Source organism: Bufo bufo, chromosome 5 (assembly GCF_905171765.1).
Source record: "Bufo bufo chromosome 5, aBufBuf1.1, whole genome shotgun sequence".
In the NCBI taxonomy this organism is placed as follows: Eukaryota; Metazoa; Chordata; class Amphibia; order Anura; family Bufonidae; genus Bufo; species Bufo bufo.
The window spans coordinates 11,974,398-11,995,341 of record NC_053393.1 but is presented as its reverse complement, the minus strand read 5'-3'; the positions used below and the strand labels follow the sequence as shown (position 1 = coordinate 11,995,341).

Below are 20,944 nucleotides of genomic sequence, written 5' to 3'. Positions count from 1 at the left end.
TCAGGCCGACGAGTCGTCTCTCCCTTTCCTGCTCCCAATCTCTCTTCATCTCCTACGGCCGCCTTCACACAACGCACCGACAGGTTTTCACGGACATTTTTCAACTATTTGTGCATCCATTCTCGAGCCGTCTGTCCATTTTGCATCAGTTTTTTAATGGTTGTTAAAACCAACCATTAAAAACTGATTCAAATTTTTTTTATATCCCAACCCCTGCGGTGCCCTCAGTCGTCATAGGGCCCCTTGGACATCAAATTCCCCCTTTAATATTAATGCCCCAATTAGTGGCCCCTAGTGTTAGTAATGCCCCACTAGTGGCCATCCCAGAGAGAAACCCAAAAAAACAACCACTTCCACCGGCGGGGACACTCGCTCCTCACTGAATGTGGCAGGACCTGCTCCTCCAGCATGGTGATGTCATCACACTGGGAGCGCAGGTCCTGCCGCATTCAGTGAGGAGCGAGGGTCCCTGCCAGTGGAAGTGCTCAAGGTATTTTTATTTTAAACCCCTGAATGGCTTTTTAAACAGCCGTTAAAAACAGGCACATGGATTCCAATGGGTTCCAACTGGCTGTGAAATAGGACATGTCCACTATTCGCCGGGCATTAAAAACCCAGCTGTGTGAACAGCCCCTTAAATCGGTCCTAAAAATGGCCATGACAGCTGTTTGCCCATCTCCTTGCCACGGCCACAGGATCCAGCTGGATTTCGGGTGGTGTGGCCCCGTCTCCTGTCATACTCCACTACATTACTCTGAACACATTTGGCGCTGTCGGTGGCTTGAACTTTGGCGGTCATTTATAGGTGAGAATAATTGCACGTAGAAGAAGCCCGGGGTGATCGCTCCCCCCGTGGCTATAAGCTGAGATACTCGGGCGGGTGGCGAGTCACCATGTCCGCAGTCCACACCACGTCCGTCCTCTGCGCTCTCACCAGCGCCTCCTGCACTTCTGCCTTAAACTGAGCTTCTTTATCACAGTCTACGAATCCAATAACGGCAGGACCGGACTCATCGGCCGAACCCGGGTGACACTCCAGCGGGAGCGGGTAGATCACCAGCTGCAGGTCGGCCAGGTGCAGGGAGCTGTGCAGCAGAGTTCTGATGCCCTGACCAGATAACGGGTTATCAAGCAGCCCAAGGTAGCGCAGGCAGCGACAGCGGCAGAGCGCGGGTGTCAGCGCCGACAGGGTGGTGTCCCTCAGCTTGCAGTCCATCACATCCAGACACAGCAGGGAGGAGCAGGCCTGGTCCAGGAGCTGCAGGAAGGGCTGCAGGAGGACGCCACTCAGGTTGTTCCCACTCAAGTCCAATTTCCGGAGAGATGAGACATGGATGCTCCGGGAGAGATAGTGCAGGTCTGCGGGGAGGAGGCAGCAGAACGCCAGCTCCACGCTCTCCAGAGGGGTCCGCAATCCCCTGCGAGAAGGAGAAAAACAGAAAGGCTAAAAGATCTACCGAACACTGGTCAGAATGAGCCCTCCGACCCACACCGACAGACTGCAGAGAACGCGGCCGCACAGCTCCGAGGTGGACGGCATCAAAGCAAAGCACAGCCCAGTGCTGGGAAGACTGGACGCATATTGTGCTCTCCTCCATTATATGTCCCTCCCTGTCTACATGGATAAATATGCTGATAATACATGATGTAACTCAGAATCATACCCCAGAGCTGCACTCACTATTCTGCTGGTGCAGTCACTGTGTACATACATTACTTATCCTGTACTTATCCTGAGTTACATCCTGTATTATACTCCAGAGCTGCACTCACTATTCTGCTGGTGGAGTCACTGTATACATACATTACTTATCCTGTACTGATCCTGAGTTACATCCTGTATTATACTCCAGAGCTGCACTCACTATTCTGCTGGTGGAGTCACTGTGTACATACATTACTTATCCTGTACTTATCCTGAGTTACATCCTGTATTATACTCCAGAGCTGCACTCACTATTCTGCTGGTACAGTCACTGTGTACATACATTACTTATCCTGTACTGATCCTGAGCTACATCCTGTATTATCCTCCAGAGCTGCACTCACTATTCTGCTGGTGCAGTCACTGTGTACATACATTACTTATCCTGTACTGATCCTGAGCTACATCCTGTATTATCCTCCAGAGCTGCACTCACTATTCTGCTGGTGCAGTCACTGTGTACATACATTACTTATCCTGTACTGATCCTGAGTTACATCCTGTATTATAATCCAGAGCTGCACTCACTATTCCGCTGGTGCAGTCACTGTGTACATACATTACTTATCCTGTACTGATCCTGAGTTACATCCTGTATTATACTCCAGAGCTGCACTCACTATTCTGCTGGTGCAGTCACTGTGTACATACATTACTTATCCTGAGTTACATCCTGTATTATACTCCAGAGCTGCACTCACTATTCTGCTGGTGCAGTCACTGTGTACATACATTACTGATCCTGGGTTACATCCTGTATTATACTCCAGAGCTGCACTCACTATTCTGCTGGTGCAGTCACTGTGTACATACATTACTTATCCTGTACTGATCCTGAGTTACATCCTGTATTATACTCCAGAGCTGCACTCACTATTCTGCTGGTGCAGTCACTGTGTACATACATTACTTATCCTGAGTTACATCCTGTATTATACTCCAGAGCTGCACTCACTATTCTGCTGGTGCAGTCACTGTGTACATACATTACTTATCCTGAGTTACATCCTGTATTATACTGCAGAGCTGCACTCACTATTCTGCTGGTGCAGTCACTGTGTACATACATTACATATCCTGTACTGATCCTGAGTTACATCCTGTATTATACTCCAGAGCTGCACTCACTATTCTGCTGGTGGAGTCACTGTGTACATACATTACTTATCCTGTATTGATCCTGAGTTACATCCTGTATTATACTCCAGAGCTGCACTCACTATTCTACTGGTGCAGTCACTGTGTACATACATTACTTACCCTGTGCTGATCCTGAGTTACATCCTGTGTTATACTCCAGAGCTGCACTCACTATTCTGCTGGTGCAGTCACTATGTACATACATTACTTATCCTGTACTGATCCTGAGTTACATCCTGTATTATACTCCAGAGCTGCACTCACTATTCTGCTGGTGCAGTCATTGTGTACATACATTACTCATCCTGTACTGATCCTGAGTTACATCCTGCATTATACTCCAGAGCTGCACTCACTATTCTGCTGGTGCAGTCACTGTGTACATACATTACATTACATATCCTGTACTGATCCTGAGTTACATCCTGTATTATACTCCAGAGCTGCACTCACTATTCTGCTGGTGCAGTCACTGTGTACATACATTACTTATCCTGTACTGATCCTGAGTTACATCCTGTATTATACCCCAGAGCTGCACTCACTATTCTGCTGGTGCAGTCACTGTGTACACACATTACTTATCCTGTACTGATCCTGAGTTACATCCTGTATTATACTGCAGAGCTGCACTCACTATTCTGCTGGTGCAGTCACTGTGTACATACATTACTTATCCTGTACTGATCCTGAGTTACATCCTGTATTATACTCCAGAGCTGCACTCACTATTCTGCTGGTGCAGTCACTGTGTACATACATTACTTATCCTGTACTGATCCTCAGTTACATCCTGTATTATACTCCAGAGCTGCAATCACTATTCTGCTGGTGCAGTCACTGTGTACATACATTACTTATCCTGAGTTACATGCTGTATTATACTCCAGAGCTGCACTCACTATTCTGCTGGTGCAGTCACTGTGTACATACATTACTTATCCTGTACTGATCCTGAGTTACATCCTGTATTATACCCCAGAGCTGCACTCACTATTCTGCTGGTGCAGTCACTGTGTACATACATTACTTATCCTGTGCTGATCCCGAGTTACATCCTGTATTATACTGCAGAGCTGCACTCACTATTCTGCTGGTGCAGTCACTGTGTACATACATTACTTATCCTGTACTGATCCTGAGTTACATCCTGTATTATACTCCAGAGCTGCACTCACTATTCTGCTGGTGGAGTCACTGTGTACATACATTACTTATCCTGTACTGATCCTGAGTTACATCCTGTATTATACTCCAGAGCTGCACTCACTATTCTGCTGGTGGAGTCACTGTGTACATACATTACTTATCCTGTACTGATCCTGAGTTACATCCTGTATTATACCCCAGAGCTGCACTCACTATTCTGCTGGTGGAGTCACTGTGGACATACATTACTCATCCTGTACTGATCCTGAGTTACATCCTGTATTATACTCCAGAGCTGCACTCACTATTCTGCTGGTGCAGTCACTGTGTACATACATTACATTACATATCCTGTACTGATCCTGAGCTACATCCTGTATTATCCTCCAGAGCTGCACTCACTATTCTGCTGGTGCAGTCACTGTGTACATACATTACTTATCCTGTACTGATCCTGAGTTACATCCTGTATTATACTCCAGAGCTGCACTCACTATTCTACTGGTGCAGTCACTGTGCACATACATTACTTATCCTGTACTGATCCTGAGTTACATCCTGTATTATACTCCAGAGCTGCACTCACTATTCTGCTGGTGCAGTCACTGTATACATACATTACCTATCCTGTACTGATCCTGAGTTACATCCTGTATTATACTCCAGAGCTGCCCTCACTATTCTGCTGGTGCAGTCACTGTGTACAGACATTACTTATCCTGTACTGATCCTGAGTTACATCCTGTATTATACTCCAGAGCTGCACTCACTATTCTGCTGGTGCAGTCACTGTGTACATACATTACTCATCCTGTACTGATCCTGAGTTACATCCTGTATTATACTCCAGAGCTGCACTCACTATTCTGCTGGTGCAGTCACTGTGTACATACATTACATTACATATCCTGTACTGATCCTGAGTTACATCCTGTATTATACTCCAGAGCTGCACTCACTATTCTGCTGGTGCAGTCACTGTGTACATACATTACTTATCCTGTACTGATCCTGAGTTACATCCTGTATTATACCCCAGAGCTGCACTCACTATTCTGCTGGTGCAGTCACTGTGTACACACATTACTTATCCTGTACTGATCCTGAGTTACATCCTGTATTATACTCCAGAGCTGCACTCACTATTCTGCTGGTGCAGTCACTGTGCACATACATTACTTATCCTGTACTGATCCTGAGTTACATCCTGTATTATACTCCAGAGCTGCACTCCCTATTCTGCTGGTGCAGTCACTGTGTACATACATTACTTATCCTGTACTGATCCTGAGTTACATCCTGTATTATACTGCAGAGCTGCACTCACTATTCTGCTGGTGCAGTCACTGTGTACATACATTACTTATCCTGTACTGATCCTGAGTTACATCCTGTATTATACTCCAGAGCTGCACTCACTATTCTGCTGGTGCAGTCACTGTGTACATACATTACTTATCCTGTACTGATCCTCAGTTACATCCTGTATTATACTCCAGAGCTGCAATCACTATTCTGCTGGTGCAGTCACTGTGTACATACATTACTTATCCTGAGTTACATCCTGTATTATACTCCAGAGCTGCACTCACTATTCTGCTGGTGCAGTCACTGTGTACATACATTACTTATCCTGTACTGATCCTGAGTTACATCCTGTATTATACCCCAGAGCTGCACTCACTATTCTGCTGGTGCAGTCACTGTGTACATACATTACTTATCCTGTGCTGATCCTGAGTTGCATCCTGTATTATACTCCACAGCTGTACTCACTATTCTGCTGGTGCAGTCACTGTGTACATACATTACTTCTCCTGTACTGATCCTGAGTTACATCCTGTATTATACTGCAGAGCTGCACTCACTATTCTGCTGGTGCAGTCACTGTGTACATACATTACTTATCCTGTACTGATCCTGAGTTACATCCTGTATTATACTCCAGAGCTGCACTCACTATTCTGCTGGTGGAGTCACTGTGTACATACATTACTTATCCTGTACTGATCCTGAGTTACATCCTGTATTATACTCCAGAGCTGCACTCACTATTCTGCTGGTGGAGTCACTGTGTACATACATTACTGATCCTGTACTGATCCTGAGTTACATCCTGTATTATACCCCAGAGCTGCACTCACTATTCTGCTGATGGAGTCACTGTGGACATACATTACTTATCCTGTACTGATCCTGAGTTACATCTTGTATTATACTCCAGAGCTGCACTCACTATTCTGCTGGTGCAGTCACTGTGTACATACATTACTTATCCTGTGCTGATCCTAATTTGCATCCTGTATTATACTCCACAGCTGTACTCACTATTCTGCTGGTGCAGTCACTGTATACATACATTACTTATCCTGTACTGATCCTGAGTTACATCCTGTATTATACTGCAGAGCTGCACTCACTATTCTGCTGGTGGAGTCACTGTGTACATACATTACTTATCCTGTACTGATCCTGAGTTACATCCTGTATTATACCCCAGAGCTGCACTCACTATTCTGCTGGTGGAGTCACTGTGGACATACATTACTTATCCTGTACTGATCCTGAGTTACATCTTGTATTATACTCCAGAGCTGCACTCACTATTCTGCTGGTGCAGTCACTGTGTACATACATTACTTATCCTGTACTGATCCTGAGTTACATCCTGTATTATACCCCAGAGCTGCACTCACTATTCTGCTGGTGCAGTCACTGTGTACATACATTACTTATCCTGTACTGATCCTGAGTTACATCCTGTATTATAATGCAGAGCTGCACTCACTATTCTGCTGGTGCAGTCACTGTGTACATACATTACTTATCCTGTACTGATCCTGAGTTACATCCTGTATTATACTCCAGAGCTGCACTCACTATTCTGCTGGTGGAGTCACTGTGTACATACATTACTTATCCTGTACTGATCCTGAGTTACATCCTGTATTATACTCCAGAGCTGCACTCACTATTCTGCTGGTGCAGTCACTGTGTACATACATTACTTATCCTGTACTGATCCTGAGTTACATCCTGTATTATACTGCAGAGCTGCACTCACTATTCTGCTGGTGCAGTCACTGTGTACATACATTACTTATCCTGTACTGATCCTGAGTTACATCCTGTATTATACTCCAGAGCTGCACTCACTATTCTGCTGGTGGAGTCACTGTGTACATACATTACTTATCCTGTACTGATCCTGAGTTACATCCTGTATTATACTCCAGAGCTGCACTCACTATTCTGCTGGTGCAGTCACTGTGCACATACATTACTTATCCTGTACTGATCCTGAGTTACATCCTGTATTATACCCCAGAGCTGCACTCACTATTCTACTGGTGCAGTCACTGTGTACATACATTACTTATCCTGTACTGATCCTGAGTTACATCCTGTATTATACTCCAGAGCTGCACTCACTATTCTACTGGTGCAGTCACTGTTGAGTATAATACAGGAAGTAACTCAGGATCAGTACAGGATAAGTAATGTATGTACACAGTGACTGCACCAGCAGAATAGTGAGTGCAGCTCTGGAGTATAATACAGGATGTAACTCAGGATCAGTACAGGATAAGTAATGTATGTACACAGTGACTGCACCAGCAGAATAGTGAGTGCAGCTCTGGAGTATAATACAGGACGTAACTCAGGATCAGTACAGGATAAGTAATGTATGTACACAGTGACTGCACCAGCAGAATAGTGAGTGCAGCTCTGCAGTATAATACAGGATGTAACTCAGGATCAGTACAGGATAAGTAATGTATGTACACAGTGACAGCACCAGCAGAATAGTGAGTGCAGCTCTGGAGTATAGTACAGGATGTAACTCAGGATCAGTACAGGATAAGTAATGTATGTACACAGTGACTCCACCAGCAGAATAGTGAGTGCAGCTCTGGAGTATAATACAGGATGTAACTCAGGATCAGTACAGGATAAGTAATGTATGTACACAGTGACTGCACCAGCAGAATAGTGAGTGCAGCTCTGGAGTATAATACAGGATGTAACTCAGGATCAGTACAGGATAAGTAATGTAATGTATGTACACAGTGACTGCACCAGCAGAATAGTGAGTGCAGCTCTGGAGTATAACAGTCTGTAGATCAGTGTGTATATTCTACATGGCCCCCAGTGGTGAATCCTGCTCTGTTATCTGATTGGCAGGGACCACATCATGTGACCGCTATTACCCGAGCAGCTGTTGAATGCGTCCAGAGAGGCGCGAGGATCCGAGGTTGAGCTCCTTCAGCGCAGGCAGCTGGCAGATGTGGGATGCGAAGCTCTGCATGTCTTCCTCAGCAGCGGGTGAGAGTCGCCTCACGTCTATGTTGCTGTAGGGTAACTTCAGGCTCTGCAGGTGACTGAAACGCGTCATGTACGGGAGCAGAGCGTTCAGACCTGACAGACCCAAGTTATTATAGCGCAGGTCTATCTGCCGGAGGTCGGTGGGGTCCAGAAGCTCCAGCAGTCCCACAGTGCTCCGCAGAGACAGCTCCTCCGCCCAGATGTCCCTGCACTGCAAACACAGGGGACCGCCGGAGCCGACCAGCAGCGCCTCCCGCAGGACGCCATAGGAAGTGCTGTTCACAAACAGATCCGCCCGCACCGCCACGCACACGGAGCCGCCCGCTGAGGAGAGCGCTGCATCATTGGATCCTTTCATGCGCTTTGAGACTTGAGCCATTTCCCTTCTTCTGGCGATATCAACGCAGGCCTTTGCCAGGGTGACGGTGCGGGACCAGAGACTCATGGTGTCGGGGCGCTGCTCCAAGCCGCCGTCATGGGTACCAGTCATGTCCAGGAGCCGCAGTCTCTGCTTCCTGAAAGTAGAATGAATGGCGCATCACTACCAAGTGTGCAGCCCCCTACAGGGCCAGCTCTGCGGACCCCCACCCCTCTACACAGACCTATACCTCAGTGGTCGCCCTTCCCTCTGCCCAGCCAGCGCCTCCCTCAGGTACGCCATGACGCCCAGTATGACGCTCTGCACACACAGCTTGCTGGCCTTCGCGTAGAGCTGGTGGCGGCCATCCCCCTGCAGCAGCTTCTGGAGGCTCAGCACCGGGAACGGCCATCGCTGCACCAAATCCTGCAGCGCCAGCGTCTTCTGGTCCAGGAATGCGGCTCTGAAGAGCACGGGGTACAGCTCCTTGGGGATGAGGTGCAGAGCGCTGCGCAGGGAGCCGTGGTCCGACACCAACCTCCGGCTGCAGATAAACAGCAGGGACGACATGGCGGCCGCTACCGCGAGGACATCGCCTGGAGAGACAAGAGGCCGCAGGGTAATAACCGCCCAGATTGGGGGCGAGACCGGGATGTCTGGGGCATGGGGGTCACAGGAGGGGGTCTGCAAGGACCACAGCTGACAGGAGGGTGCTGGGGGCTACAGTGACTATTAGGGGTGACGGGTCGTATGTTTGGGGGCAATGAGTTTAGGATTGATAGGAGGATGCGGAGTCTCAGGGTGAGGAGGGGATGTCTGGGGTGACACCAGGCTGTGGGGGGATGTTTGGGGGGACACCAGGCTGTGGGGGGATGTTTGGGGGGACACCAGGCTGTGGGGTGGTGTTTGGGGGGACACCAGGCTGTGGGGTGGTGTTTGGGGTGACACCAGGCTGTGGGGTGGTGTTTGGGGTGACACCAGGCTGTGGGGTGGTGTTTGGGGTGACACCAGGCTGTGGGGTGGTGTTTGGGGTGACACCAGGCTGTGGGGTGGTGTTTGGGGTGACACCAGGCTGTGGGGTGATGTTTGGGGGGACACCAGGCTGTGGGGTGATGTTTGGGGTGACACCAGGCTGTGGGGTGGTGTTTGGGGTGACACCAGGCTGTGGGGGGATGTTTGGGGTGACACCAGGCTGTGGGGTGGTGTTTGGGGGGACACCAGGCTCTGGGGTGATGTTTGGGGGGACACCAGGCTCTGGGGTGATGTTTGGGGGGACACCAGGCTGTGGGGTGGTGTTTGGGGTGACACCAGGCTGTGGGGGGATGTTTGGGGTGACACCAGGCTGTGGGGTGGTGTTTGGGGTGACACCAGGCTGTGGGGTGGTGTTTGGGGTGACACCAGGCTGTGGGGGGATGTTTGGGGGGACACCAGGCTCTGGGGGGATGTTTGGGGGGACACCAGGCTCTGGGGGGATGTTTGGGGGGACACCAGGCTCTGGGGTGATGTTTGGGGTGACACCAGGCTCTGGGGGGATGTTTGGGGTGACACCAGGCTCTGGGGGGATGTTTGGGGTGACACCAGGCTCTGGGGGGATGTTTGGGGTGACACCAGGCTCTGGGGGGATGTTTGGGGGGACACCAGGCTCTGGGGGGATGTTTGGGGTGACACCAGGCTGTGGGGGGATGTTTGGGGTGACACCAGGCTCTGGGGGGATGTTTGGGGTGACACCAGGCTCTGGGGGGATGTTTGGGGTGACACCAGGCTCTGGGGGGATGTTTGGGGTGACACCAGGCTCTGGGGGGATGTTTGGGGTGACACCAGGCTCTGGGGGGATGTTTGGGGTGACACCAGGCTCTGGGGGGATGTTTGGGGTGACACCAGGCTCTGGGGGGATGTTTGGGGTGACACCAGGCTGTGGGGGGATGTTTGGGGTGACACCAGGCTCTGGGGGGATGTTTGGGGTGACACCAGGCTCTGGGGTGATGTTTGGGGTGACACCAGGCTCTGGGGGGATGTTTGGGGTGACACCAGGCTGTGGGGTGATGTTTGGGGTGACACCAGGCTCTGGGGGGATGTTTGGGGTGACACCAGGCTCTGGGGTGATGTTTGGGGGCCCCTCAGTCTCTCACCTTCTCCAGACCCGGATCCATCCAACCCCGAGCGCCGCCGCCGGATAATCACGCGCCCGACTATTAGTGGAACGTCCCTTCTTACGTCATCACGCTCTGCGCCTGCAAAACGCCATGTTTACTACTGGCAGGCGGCGTACGAGAGAGACGAAAGTGAAAGCACCTAATTTATGTATAGGCATGTCACATGAGATATACCACGGCATAGGAACTACAACTCCCAGCATGCCACGCCAGTCTGCAGACACTCTCCTTGAAGTTCAGCGTCAGATGACAGGCTGCAGTACCAGTCACAGCCACCAGGGGTAGTGTGATTCAATATCACGGCCGCTAGGATGACATGCTGCAGTACCAGTCACAGCCACCAGGGGGTAGTGAGATTCGATATCACGGCCGCTGGGATGACAGGCTGCAGTACCAGTCACAGCCACCAGGGGGTAGTGAGATTCAATATCACGGCCGCTGGGATGACAGGCTGCAGTACCATTCACAGCCACCAGGGGGTAGTGAGATTCAGTGTCACGGCCGCTAGGATGACAGGCTGCAGTACCAGTCACAGCCACCAGGGGGTAGTGAGATTCAGTGTCACGGCCACTAGGATGACAGGTTGCAGTACCAGTCACCGCCACCAGGGGGTGGTGAGATTCAGTGTCACGGCCGCTGGGATGACAGGCTGCAGTACCAGTCACAGCCACCAGGGGGTGGTGAGATTCAATATCACGGCCGCTGGGATGACAGGCTGCAGTACCAGTCACAGCCACCAGGGGTCGCGGATCACCAGGAAGTGAGAGCTGAGCTCCCCAGCCCGGGGAGACATGGCGTGCGGGGGTCTCGTCCCCTCACAGCCGCTGCTCACGGTGCTGGTGTCGGCCCGGGCCTGGCTGGAGGAAGCGGGGAGCGTCCGGGACACCGTGAATCTACAGCTGAGTGTGGATCCCGAGAGAGCCGGGGATTTCCGCCTGTCCGTGCGGAGGAGCCAGGCGGCGGCGGCGGCCCGGGGCCCGGCAGGACTGGTGAGGACCCCCCTCCATTCCCCGGGGTAGCTGTGACCCCTCAGTACAGCGATACTATCTGCCTGTGACGTAGGGACTGACCCCTGTCACGTGACGTTTCCTGTCACGTGACGATTGCCCCCTGTCACATGATAGCTAAAGGCCACAGAAATCCCCCTATAAATGGCCCCCTCTTCCTCCTCCTGGCAGAGCCCCCTCCCCTGCACCCACCTGTTGACCTGTGTGTTTTGGGTGTGGGGGGGGTACATAGTCCTTATTGGGGGGTGACAGGAAGCCGCTCCTGCTGTGTAACCGCTTAGATGTGGGGAGGTTTTAGGGGTTAAACCGCCAGGATCGGAGCTGCTCCCGCCGTGGTGTAGCTGTACAGCCAGGGGCAGGAAGGGGTTAAAGTGGATAAACGCAGCCTAGTACCGCACCTCCAGCGCGCTTCGATCCTACAGTTTCTCGCGGTGTACAATGCGCTAACTGCGCTGCTCGGCGTCTTGCCCGCGACCGCGTGTTCTGTCCACATCTGATCCGTTTTTTTTGTGTGACAGATCTGCACCCATTCAATGGGTCAGAAAAAGATGCGGACAGCGCGCTGACCGTTCTGCGGCCCTGCCAAAAATATAGAACGCGTCCTATTCTGGCCCGATCGGAGGATGCTGTGATCTGCGAAATGCGGAGCGCGCACGGCCAGGATCCGTGTTGTGCAGATCCACAATTTGTGGGGTGTAAAAAAAATGGACCGGTAGTGTGAACGCGCCCTTACTGCCGAAGCCGCGCCTGTTTCGGAGGCTTTTGCGCCTCGGTCGACCATTTGGAAGTTTTAGACTAATTCAGAAGGTTTCCGTTTACGTAGATTCGCTTTCTCCCGCGGATTATTCGCAGACACAGTCTGGCTCCTTTAAACAAAATGTCCGAGATGTTCCCAGTCCATGGACTGGAGCCCAAATACCAAGTGGTGATTGCGACAAAACGAGAGAAGCCGGCGCAGCGATCGGAACGCGTATGTTATATAGAACGTCTAGAAATGGCGCAGCGATCGGTACGCGTATGTTATATAGAACGTCTAGAAATGGCGCAGCGATCGGTACGCGTATGTTATATAGAACGTCTAGAAATGGAGCAGCGATCGGAACGCGTATGTTATATAGAACGTCTAGAAATGGCGCAGCGATCGGTACGCGTATGTTATATAGAACGTCTAGAAATGGAGCAGCGATCGGAACGCGTATGTTATATAGAACGTCTAGAAATGGCGCAGCGATCGGTACGTGTATGTTATATAGAACGTCTAGAAATGGCGCAGCGATCGGTACGTGTATGTTATATAGAACGTCTAGAAATGGCGCAGCGATCGGAACGCGTATGTTATATAGAACGTCTAGAAATGGCGCAGCGATCGGAACGCGTATGTTATATAGAACGTCTAGAAATGGCGCAGCGATCGGAACGCGTATGTTATATAGAACGTCTAGAAATGGCGCAGCGATCGGAACGCGTATGTTATATAGAACGTCTAGAAATGGCGCAGCGATCGGTACGCGTATGTTATATAGAACGTCTAGAAATGGCGCAGCGATCGGTACGCGTATGTTATATAGAACGTCTAGAAATGGCGCAGCGATCGGTACGCGTATGTTATATAGAACGTCTAGAAATGGCGCAGCGATCGGTACGCGTATGTTATATAGAACGTCTAGAAATGGCGCAGCGATCGGTACGCGTATGTTATATAGAACGTCTAGAAATGGCGCAGCGATCGGTACGCGTATGTTATATAGAACGTCTAGAAATGGCGCAGCGATCGGTACGCGTATGTTATATAGAACGTCTAGAAATGGCGCAGCGATCGGTACGCGTATGTTATATAGAACGTCTAGAAATGGCGCAGCGATCGGTACGTGTATGTTATATAGAACGTCTAGAAATGGCGCAGCGATCGGTACGCGTATGTTATATAGAACGTCTAGAAATGGCGCAGCGATCGGTACGCGTATGTTATATAGAACGTCTAGAAATGGCGCAGCGATCGGTACGCGTATGTTATATAGAACGTCTAGAAATGTCGTCAAACAATATCGCCGGTATTCAAAGAAAAATCATCAAAAAACGTATTTGCGGCCCCTTTAAGCGTTTAGGATGCGGAGCTCTCGCGTTAAACGTTATAGGTGACGTAGAAGATGCGGCCGTGTGATGCTCCTTGTATCTGATGTCAGGCTGGGACTTGTAGTGCACCCGTCTTGGTGCTGTTCGCGGTGCTCCGTCCAGCCCGACGGCGTCTTTAGAAGTGATCTTAACATATTAGATCGTCGTATTTGCTTCCATCGGTGGTGGTTTGAGGGATCAGTCCCGCGTCGTCGTATCGCAGTCGGCCGCCCCCTTGGATCTTCTCACGCGCCCAGCGCGGGGACGCCCGATGTGCGTGTCTTCAGCTTCTCACAGGCCGTATCCACCAGACGCGTTTCGGAACACGACGTTCCTTCCTCAGTGGTCGCCGAGAGATCTGGAGCGGAATGTGTTTGGCCGGTTCCGGTCCCTCGATCTGCATCATACATTGTCGCATTTCTATCTGTGCTGTTAACACATATATATTTACAGTATACATATCGGATAAATGGCGTCTCGAATATGATCGCGTCTTAGCGTCTACAATGTTAAGGCTCATGCACGCGAATGTATCTTCTTTCCATTTCCGTTCCGTTTTTTTTTTTGCAGACCGTATGCGGAACCATTCACTTCAATGGGTCTGGGGCATAACAGACAAGGATAGGACTGTTCTATCAGGGGCCGCCTGTTCCGTTCCGCAAAATACGGACTGCACACGGGCGTCATCCGACAGGAAGATACATACGGTCGTGTGCATGAGCCCTTCTCTAGATGTATGTACCAAACGGGGGATTACCTCACAGACGGCGAACGCCTCACACAAATGCCGCCTAAAGGATAAAAGTAATAGAAAGGTAGTAATAATCGGATGACGCTAAACTGTATGGGAGGGGATGTTCGGGGGAAGACGCCGGCGCTGTGTGTGAACTGACCCCCATCAAATATCTCCCGTTCTGCATTTAACCCCAAGGGTCCAAATTCCCATCTAGACATCTTGGAGATAGAATCCCGCTAATAACTACCTACCTCTGATTGCCTATACACCACGTGCGACTTACCGTCACTATACTAGGCCGGCGACTACTAAAACCGCTACAATAAAGTATTTATTACACAATACAACTATACGCTGTATCTCTCTATACTTCTAGATCAATGGATAGAAATGTATATACCTATCGCCGCGCACAATACAAACCTACCTACACAACACACGCACTATCTGTACAATACACTTACATACATTCCTACGTATATATCAGCAGCCCACCCGCCTGACTACTCGCTGTCCCTAACGGGATACAAGGGGTAAAACACAATTGTGGCACTGCAGGGGTTAATACTTGCAGGCCAGGGAACACAGGGTCAGGGTTCAACAGGTATAGTGCAGCAGTGAAGGGGTTACAGGGTCCACAGGGAGGGCTTCTGGGAATGCAGGGGTTAAAGGGATCAGGGCAGCAAGTAATGCAGGGGTTACTGCAGTACTAAAGGGGTTACAGGGGTCTGGGGCAGCGGGGAATTGCAGGGGCTAATGCTCTGCAGGGCAGGACTGGGGTATAGGGACTCTGCAGGACATCCAGAAAGGGGTTAACTGCAGGGTAAGGGTTAACCCAATGCAGGCCAGGGGTGAATAGGGGTAAATCAGGGCAGGGGTCTTAGGGGTACTGCAATGCTGGAGGGAAAGGGTTACTCAGCCATCTCCAGGGGCACGTGGGGCTCTGCCTCTCTTCAGGGAGCTGCTCCCATGTGTCTCTGTTTGAGGCCGTCCCAAGAGGCCTTTGTCCTGGCTTGGGCTAATGTAAGCCCACAAGCAGCCCACCTCCCCCCTCTTCAACAGGAGGGTGATGACATCATCGTGGGCGTGTGACGGAATGCTTGAACTGCCACCTGAGGCTCGGGATCTGTACAGACAAAGGAATCAAAGGAATTCCTGCCCAAGGTGTAAATGAGAGCATCCCCCCAAGATACACCATGGCATCACGCACGCCCACGTCATAGCAGAACTAGGCTGATATATATATATATATATTCAAATACCACCCTTCCCTCTACACTGCTACAGGTGACACTTAGTGTTGATCGAGCCCCGTAGTGCAGGGGGGTCGGGCCGAACACACCGACCACCCGAGTATAATGGAAGTCAATGGGAGAACCCGAGCAGTAAACCAGGCGCCGCCTGCTCTGAGGAGGGGAGGGCGGCCGGTTCACAGGAAAAGGTCAGAAATTGATGGAAACACCACAGAAATGGTTCGGGAACAGCATGGGGAGGACTACTGGAGGCATCTTGGACTCCCCGGTCACTGCTGGGAACCATGTTGTCCGAGTAGGACGCCAATATTATAGACTGACAATAATATGAACAAAACCGAAGATAAAAATTGATAGGAAACGTTCTTTCCTGTATATTTACTTGTATATAAAGTGCAAGTTCTGCTGGTGACCCTCAAAAACATTATGGGCGAGGGACTGCCACCGCTTTGGGGACTCTAGATAACCTGGGGACGATCGCACATCCCCGTGATGGCGACGATCCCTTCGGATATCTGCCATATCAACTTTCAATGTTATTGTGAGCGCAAACCATGTAGACCATGGGTAACGGGGGAATCGGGGTTCGATTCCGGAGAGGGAGCCTGAGAAACGGCCACCACATCCAAGCAAGGCAGCAGGGGGCGCGCAAATGACCTATTAGGTAGAATTAGGTGAGAGCCTGCAGGTGAGCTGACCCTGCAAAAGATTATATGTGAGGGCCTGCAGGTGAGCTGACCCTGTAAAAGATTGTATGTGAGGGCCTGCAGGTGAGCTGACCCTGTAAAAGATTATATGTGAGGGCCTGCAGGTGAGCTGACCCTGTAAAAGATTGTATGTGAGGGCCTGCAGGTGAGCTGACCCTGTAAAAGATTGTATGTGAGGGCCTGCAGGTGAGCTGACCCTGTAAAAGATTGTATGTGAGGGCCTGCAGGTGAGCTGACCCTTCAAAAGATTGTATGTGAGGGCCTGCAGGTGAGCTGACCCTGCAAAAGATTATATGTGAGGGCCTGCAGGTGAGCTGACCCTGCAAAAGATTGTATGTGAGGGCCTGCAGGTGAGCTGACCCTGTAAAAGATTGTATGTGAGGGCCTGCAGGTGAGCTGACCCTGTAAAAGATTGTATGTGAGGGCCTGCAGGTGAGCTGACCCTGTAAAAGATTGTATGTGAGGGCCTGCAGGTGAGCTGACCCTGTAAAAGATTATATGTGAGGGCCTGCAGGTGAGCTGACCCTGTAAAAGATTATATGTGAGGGCCTGCAGGTGAGCTGACCCTGTAAAAGATTATATGTGAGGGCCTGCAGGTGAGCTGACCCTGTAAAAGATTGTATGTGAGGGCATTATATGCGACGAATAAGCATGTTGATATGATGGGAGAGGAGGATGATTCGTCCATATACCCTGTTTGTGGTGGAAGAGGTGCAGGGAACACAGTGCATTCAGTACATTATAAACAACACATGTAAAGTGCCTTTATGTTCGGCCGCTTTCCTCTGGTGGAGTCGAGATGGTCATGGTCAATCCAGGCCTTGTTTATTTTTATATGCGTCAACCTGTCAGCATTTTCAGTTGACATACGGATACGCTTATCAGTTATGATGCCACCAGCAGCACTAAATACCCGCTCAGACAAAACACTGGCGGCAGGGCAGCACCTTCAAGGCGTAGAGCGCCAGTTCGTGCCACGTGTCCAGCTTGGACACCCAGTAGTTGTAAGGCACTGAGGGATCATTGAGGACACTGACACAGTCTGCTACGTACTCCTTCACCATCTTCCAAAACTTTTCCCTCCTTGTGACACTAGGCCGTGCATCAGGGTCAGGGTGCGGGCGGGGTGTAATGAAACTGTCCCCTCCTTGGTTGGCCAAGGAACTACGGACTCTGCCGCTAGCATTGTCAGATGGACAAACGGCATTGCACCGTTTTGCTCGTCCTCTCCACCACAGGAATGAGAGATGAGAAGTTCTGTTTGTAGCGGGGGTCGAGAAGGGTGAACAACCAGTAATCCGTGTTATCTAAAATGCGTATAACGCACAGGAAAGGCAGCCTAACATGAAGTCAGCCATGTGTGCCAGAGTACGAACAGGCGAGACTTCGCTGTCGTCATCAGGGGGATCACTCCCAATCTCCTCATCCTCTTCCTCCTCTTCTGCACACCCACGCTGAACAGATGGAATGAAACTTCCATGACTACTACCTCTGTAGCGGAGGCAACCGTCTCCTGCTCCTCTTCTTCAGCCTCCAATTTGCGCTGAGAAGACAAACTGAGGGTGGTCTGGCTATCACCCTGTGTAATGTCTTCCCCCATTTCCTCCTCTTCCACATGCAAAGCGTCGTCCTTAATTGTGAGCAGCGATTGTTTCAGTAGACACAGAAGTGGGCTGGTTACGCTGATAATAGCGTTATCGCCGATCACCATCTGTGTTGATTCCTCAAAGTTTCTTCAAACCTCACAGAGGTCAGACATCCATGCCCACTCCTCGCTTGTGAATAGGGTTGTTTCGATACCAAAATTTTGATTCGGTTTCGATACCATAAAAAAGTATTTCGATACCATATGATACCACTCGAAAAAAATAAAACGCCCAAAAAAGCTGCGTGCATTCCGCATTTTATGGAACGTCCAGCCCATAATCGAACAGTTGCAATAGAGCTGGATTGGGGTATGCACTCTGACACTAATAATATGCAATGGCTGGGTCAGGTGTAAGTGATAGTCTATAGTTTTGTTCGTGATGCCAATTGCAGCGTGCGCAGGGTACTAACGCAGGGTCCTTTTAAGGTGTTTTAACTCACGCACCAGGTTAGGAATGCCAGAGTGGTGTAATGTCTCTGTGTGGTAGTAGTAATGGTGTCAACTGTGTCTCCTACCTGGGTACGGCTGGACTCCTGGATCCTGGCTCACTTGCAATGAAATGAGTGTGGTGCTAGTAGGAGTAATAGAGGAATTTGCAGCAGTAATTGAGATCCAGACCTTTGATAAAGTTCAAACTTGTCTTTACTAGTTGTAACTTTCATCCATGCAAGATACAGCTTTAGTCTTAGGTCCCAGCAGGTATTGCCAATGTGTGGCAGGAAATTATCTTCTGCTCTATCATGTACCCGGAGCTTTTGCAGGAAAGGGACGTCTGCTTAGTAGCTCTGTAATGTGGCAGGAATATATCTTCTGCACTATCTATCATCTGCTGTCTGGGGACTGACTTGCTGAGGATGAATTTGGCTTCTCCTGGGGTCTCCGGACGGTACTCACAGTTATTGTCTCAGGGTATGCTTCTTCCTGTAACTGGAGGTGGCTGCTTGCTTCTACCAGCTGAGACTGCAGGGCTCAGGCTGGGGATGATGATCAATTGTCTCAGCCGAGACAAGATCCTGGCTTTGGATCCCTATATCTGGGAGCTCCTACTCGCAGAGCCTTCCCCTAGCCGGGGCGGCTGGCACACTAACTGTAACTTCCTTCTCTCCCCATGAGGCAGGATATGGGATAATCCACTCTGCCCACAGAGGGGGGAGCTAAACTGGAATGTACTATTCCAGTCTAGAAACACTAAACTGAAACTAAGTCCCTGCTAACACATTGCTGCCACCTGCTGGTGAACATGGAAATTACAGCAATATATATGTAACAAGGATTTGAATGCACCTTTGAGAGAATATTATGTGAAATTACATTAGATGAGAAAGTTAATGCCCTTAACAGGTTGTAGCGGGGTAAAAGAGTTTCGTAACACAACTCTGGGGTCTTACACAGTCCTATCCTATTTTTTGGGGGGACAACGTGACAAAAAAAATAGGGAATTGTGCAGTTTTTATTTTTCTGTTACGGCGCTCACCGCAAAAGACTTTTAAAAAATATTTAAATAATTTGGACTTTTCAGACGTGGCGATATGTGATCTGTTTATTTATTGTTTATATATTTTATATGTACAATTGGGAAAGGGGGTGATTTTAACTTAATATTTTGATGTTTTTTTTTTTTTTATAACTTTCTTTATTTGGATGTAAATCTCATTTAATACACATTTATTGGCAAGCATGTCAAAAATCCGTCACATAAAGTACATCCTTTTAAATAGCAATGTTTGCGATACATGAAGCACATTTGCATACAAAGACAATTATTGTTCTCCTTTTCATTCCAATATTAATAATTAAAAAACTTCATAACTCCCCTCCCTCCCAAACATCCCCTCCCAACACCTGTCACTCATGTTAAATTACTGTTAGTAAAAGTAGCACATTTAACCATCTTACTACTCGCTCACTATGTTCCATCGTTTCTATATCTCCAGTTTACCCAGCGTGCCCCTAACCTTTGCCTCTAGGTACCATTTTGTCTGAATAAAGGGATTCATCAGTTCCTCTATTTCCTCCCCTGTTAGAGCATGTTCCACAAACCTTCTCCACTTTTTAATGAGCTTTGCCACCGCTTTCTCCTTATATCTGCCTGCTTCAAGTCTCTCCATATATAATATCTTCTTCACCGAGCCTATAACTTCATCTCTGGTAGGGAATGTATTTAGCAGCCAATGACGTAGGAGGCATTTTTTGACCGCCATAAGTACTATATGAACACCAGGTTCTGCTATGCCTCTCCCTTGGGATTCATCTTGTCCCACTGGGATATATTGGAATATACATTGTTGGGGCTCTGCCTTCACTTCTATATCCCATACCTCTTTGACGAAGGAGATCGCCTCTTCCCACAGTGGCTTGATCTGTCTACAACCCCACAGCCCATGCAACAGATCTGCTTTCGGTTGCGCACACTTCGGGCACTCTCTCAAGTAATGTGCTGGGGCATTAGTGTATGAAAGATTAAAAGCATAAGTGGCCTTATGTAAAATGCGCAGCTGCGACTCTCGCCATTGTTCACTCTGGATTGCCTTCCTAATGTATTCCATACCCTCTCTCATTTTGAAGGAGAGGTCTGCAACTTTTATATCTTTTTCCCAATGAGCAAATACATCTTTTGCCAAGCCAATATAGTTCGTGCTATGAATACGTC

The 20,944-nt window shown here is 49.4% G+C and overlaps 2 protein-coding genes across 2 annotated transcripts in view; one reads left to right on the top strand and one right to left on the bottom strand.

Annotated features, from left to right (window-relative positions):
• Positions 1 to 671: 671 nt before the first annotated feature.
• On the bottom strand, positions 672 to 10,886 carry LRRC14 (leucine rich repeat containing 14). Its single transcript, XM_040433319.1, has 4 exons — positions 10,808 to 10,886; positions 8,929 to 9,274; positions 8,206 to 8,835; positions 672 to 1,418 (listed from the first exon to the last, which is right to left on the bottom strand). Exons 2-4 carry the CDS (start codon positions 9,246 to 9,248, stop codon positions 857 to 859), a joined length of 1,512 nt encoding a protein of 503 aa, XP_040289253.1. The 5' UTR covers positions 9,249 to 9,274; positions 10,808 to 10,886; the 3' UTR covers positions 672 to 856.
• A 677-nt stretch (positions 10,887 to 11,563) lies between these two features.
• The window catches only part of LOC121002019 (ranBP-type and C3HC4-type zinc finger-containing protein 1-like), a 55,690-nt gene continuing 46,309 nt past the window's right edge, over positions 11,564 to 20,944 (top strand). Inside the window, exon 1 of the mRNA XM_040433318.1 lies at positions 11,564 to 11,820. Within this exon, the coding sequence (XP_040289252.1) occupies positions 11,623 to 11,820 (198 nt within the window). The 5' untranslated portion in view covers positions 11,564 to 11,622. The remainder of the gene's footprint in view (positions 11,821 to 20,944) is intronic.

Coding starts and splice junctions, on each gene's coding strand:
- LRRC14 (XM_040433319.1), bottom strand. CDS start 9,248: ATGTCGTCCCTGCTGTTTATCTGCAGCCGGAGGTTGGTGTCGGACCAC. Junction 8,836..8,928: donor AGGGAAGGGCGACCACTGAG/GTATAGGTCTGT, acceptor TTCTACTTTCAG/GAAGCAGAGACTGCGGCTCC. Junction 1,419..8,205: donor CGCATTCAACAGCTGCTCGG/GTAATAGCGGTC, acceptor TCCTTCTCGCAG/GGGATTGCGGACCCCTCTGG.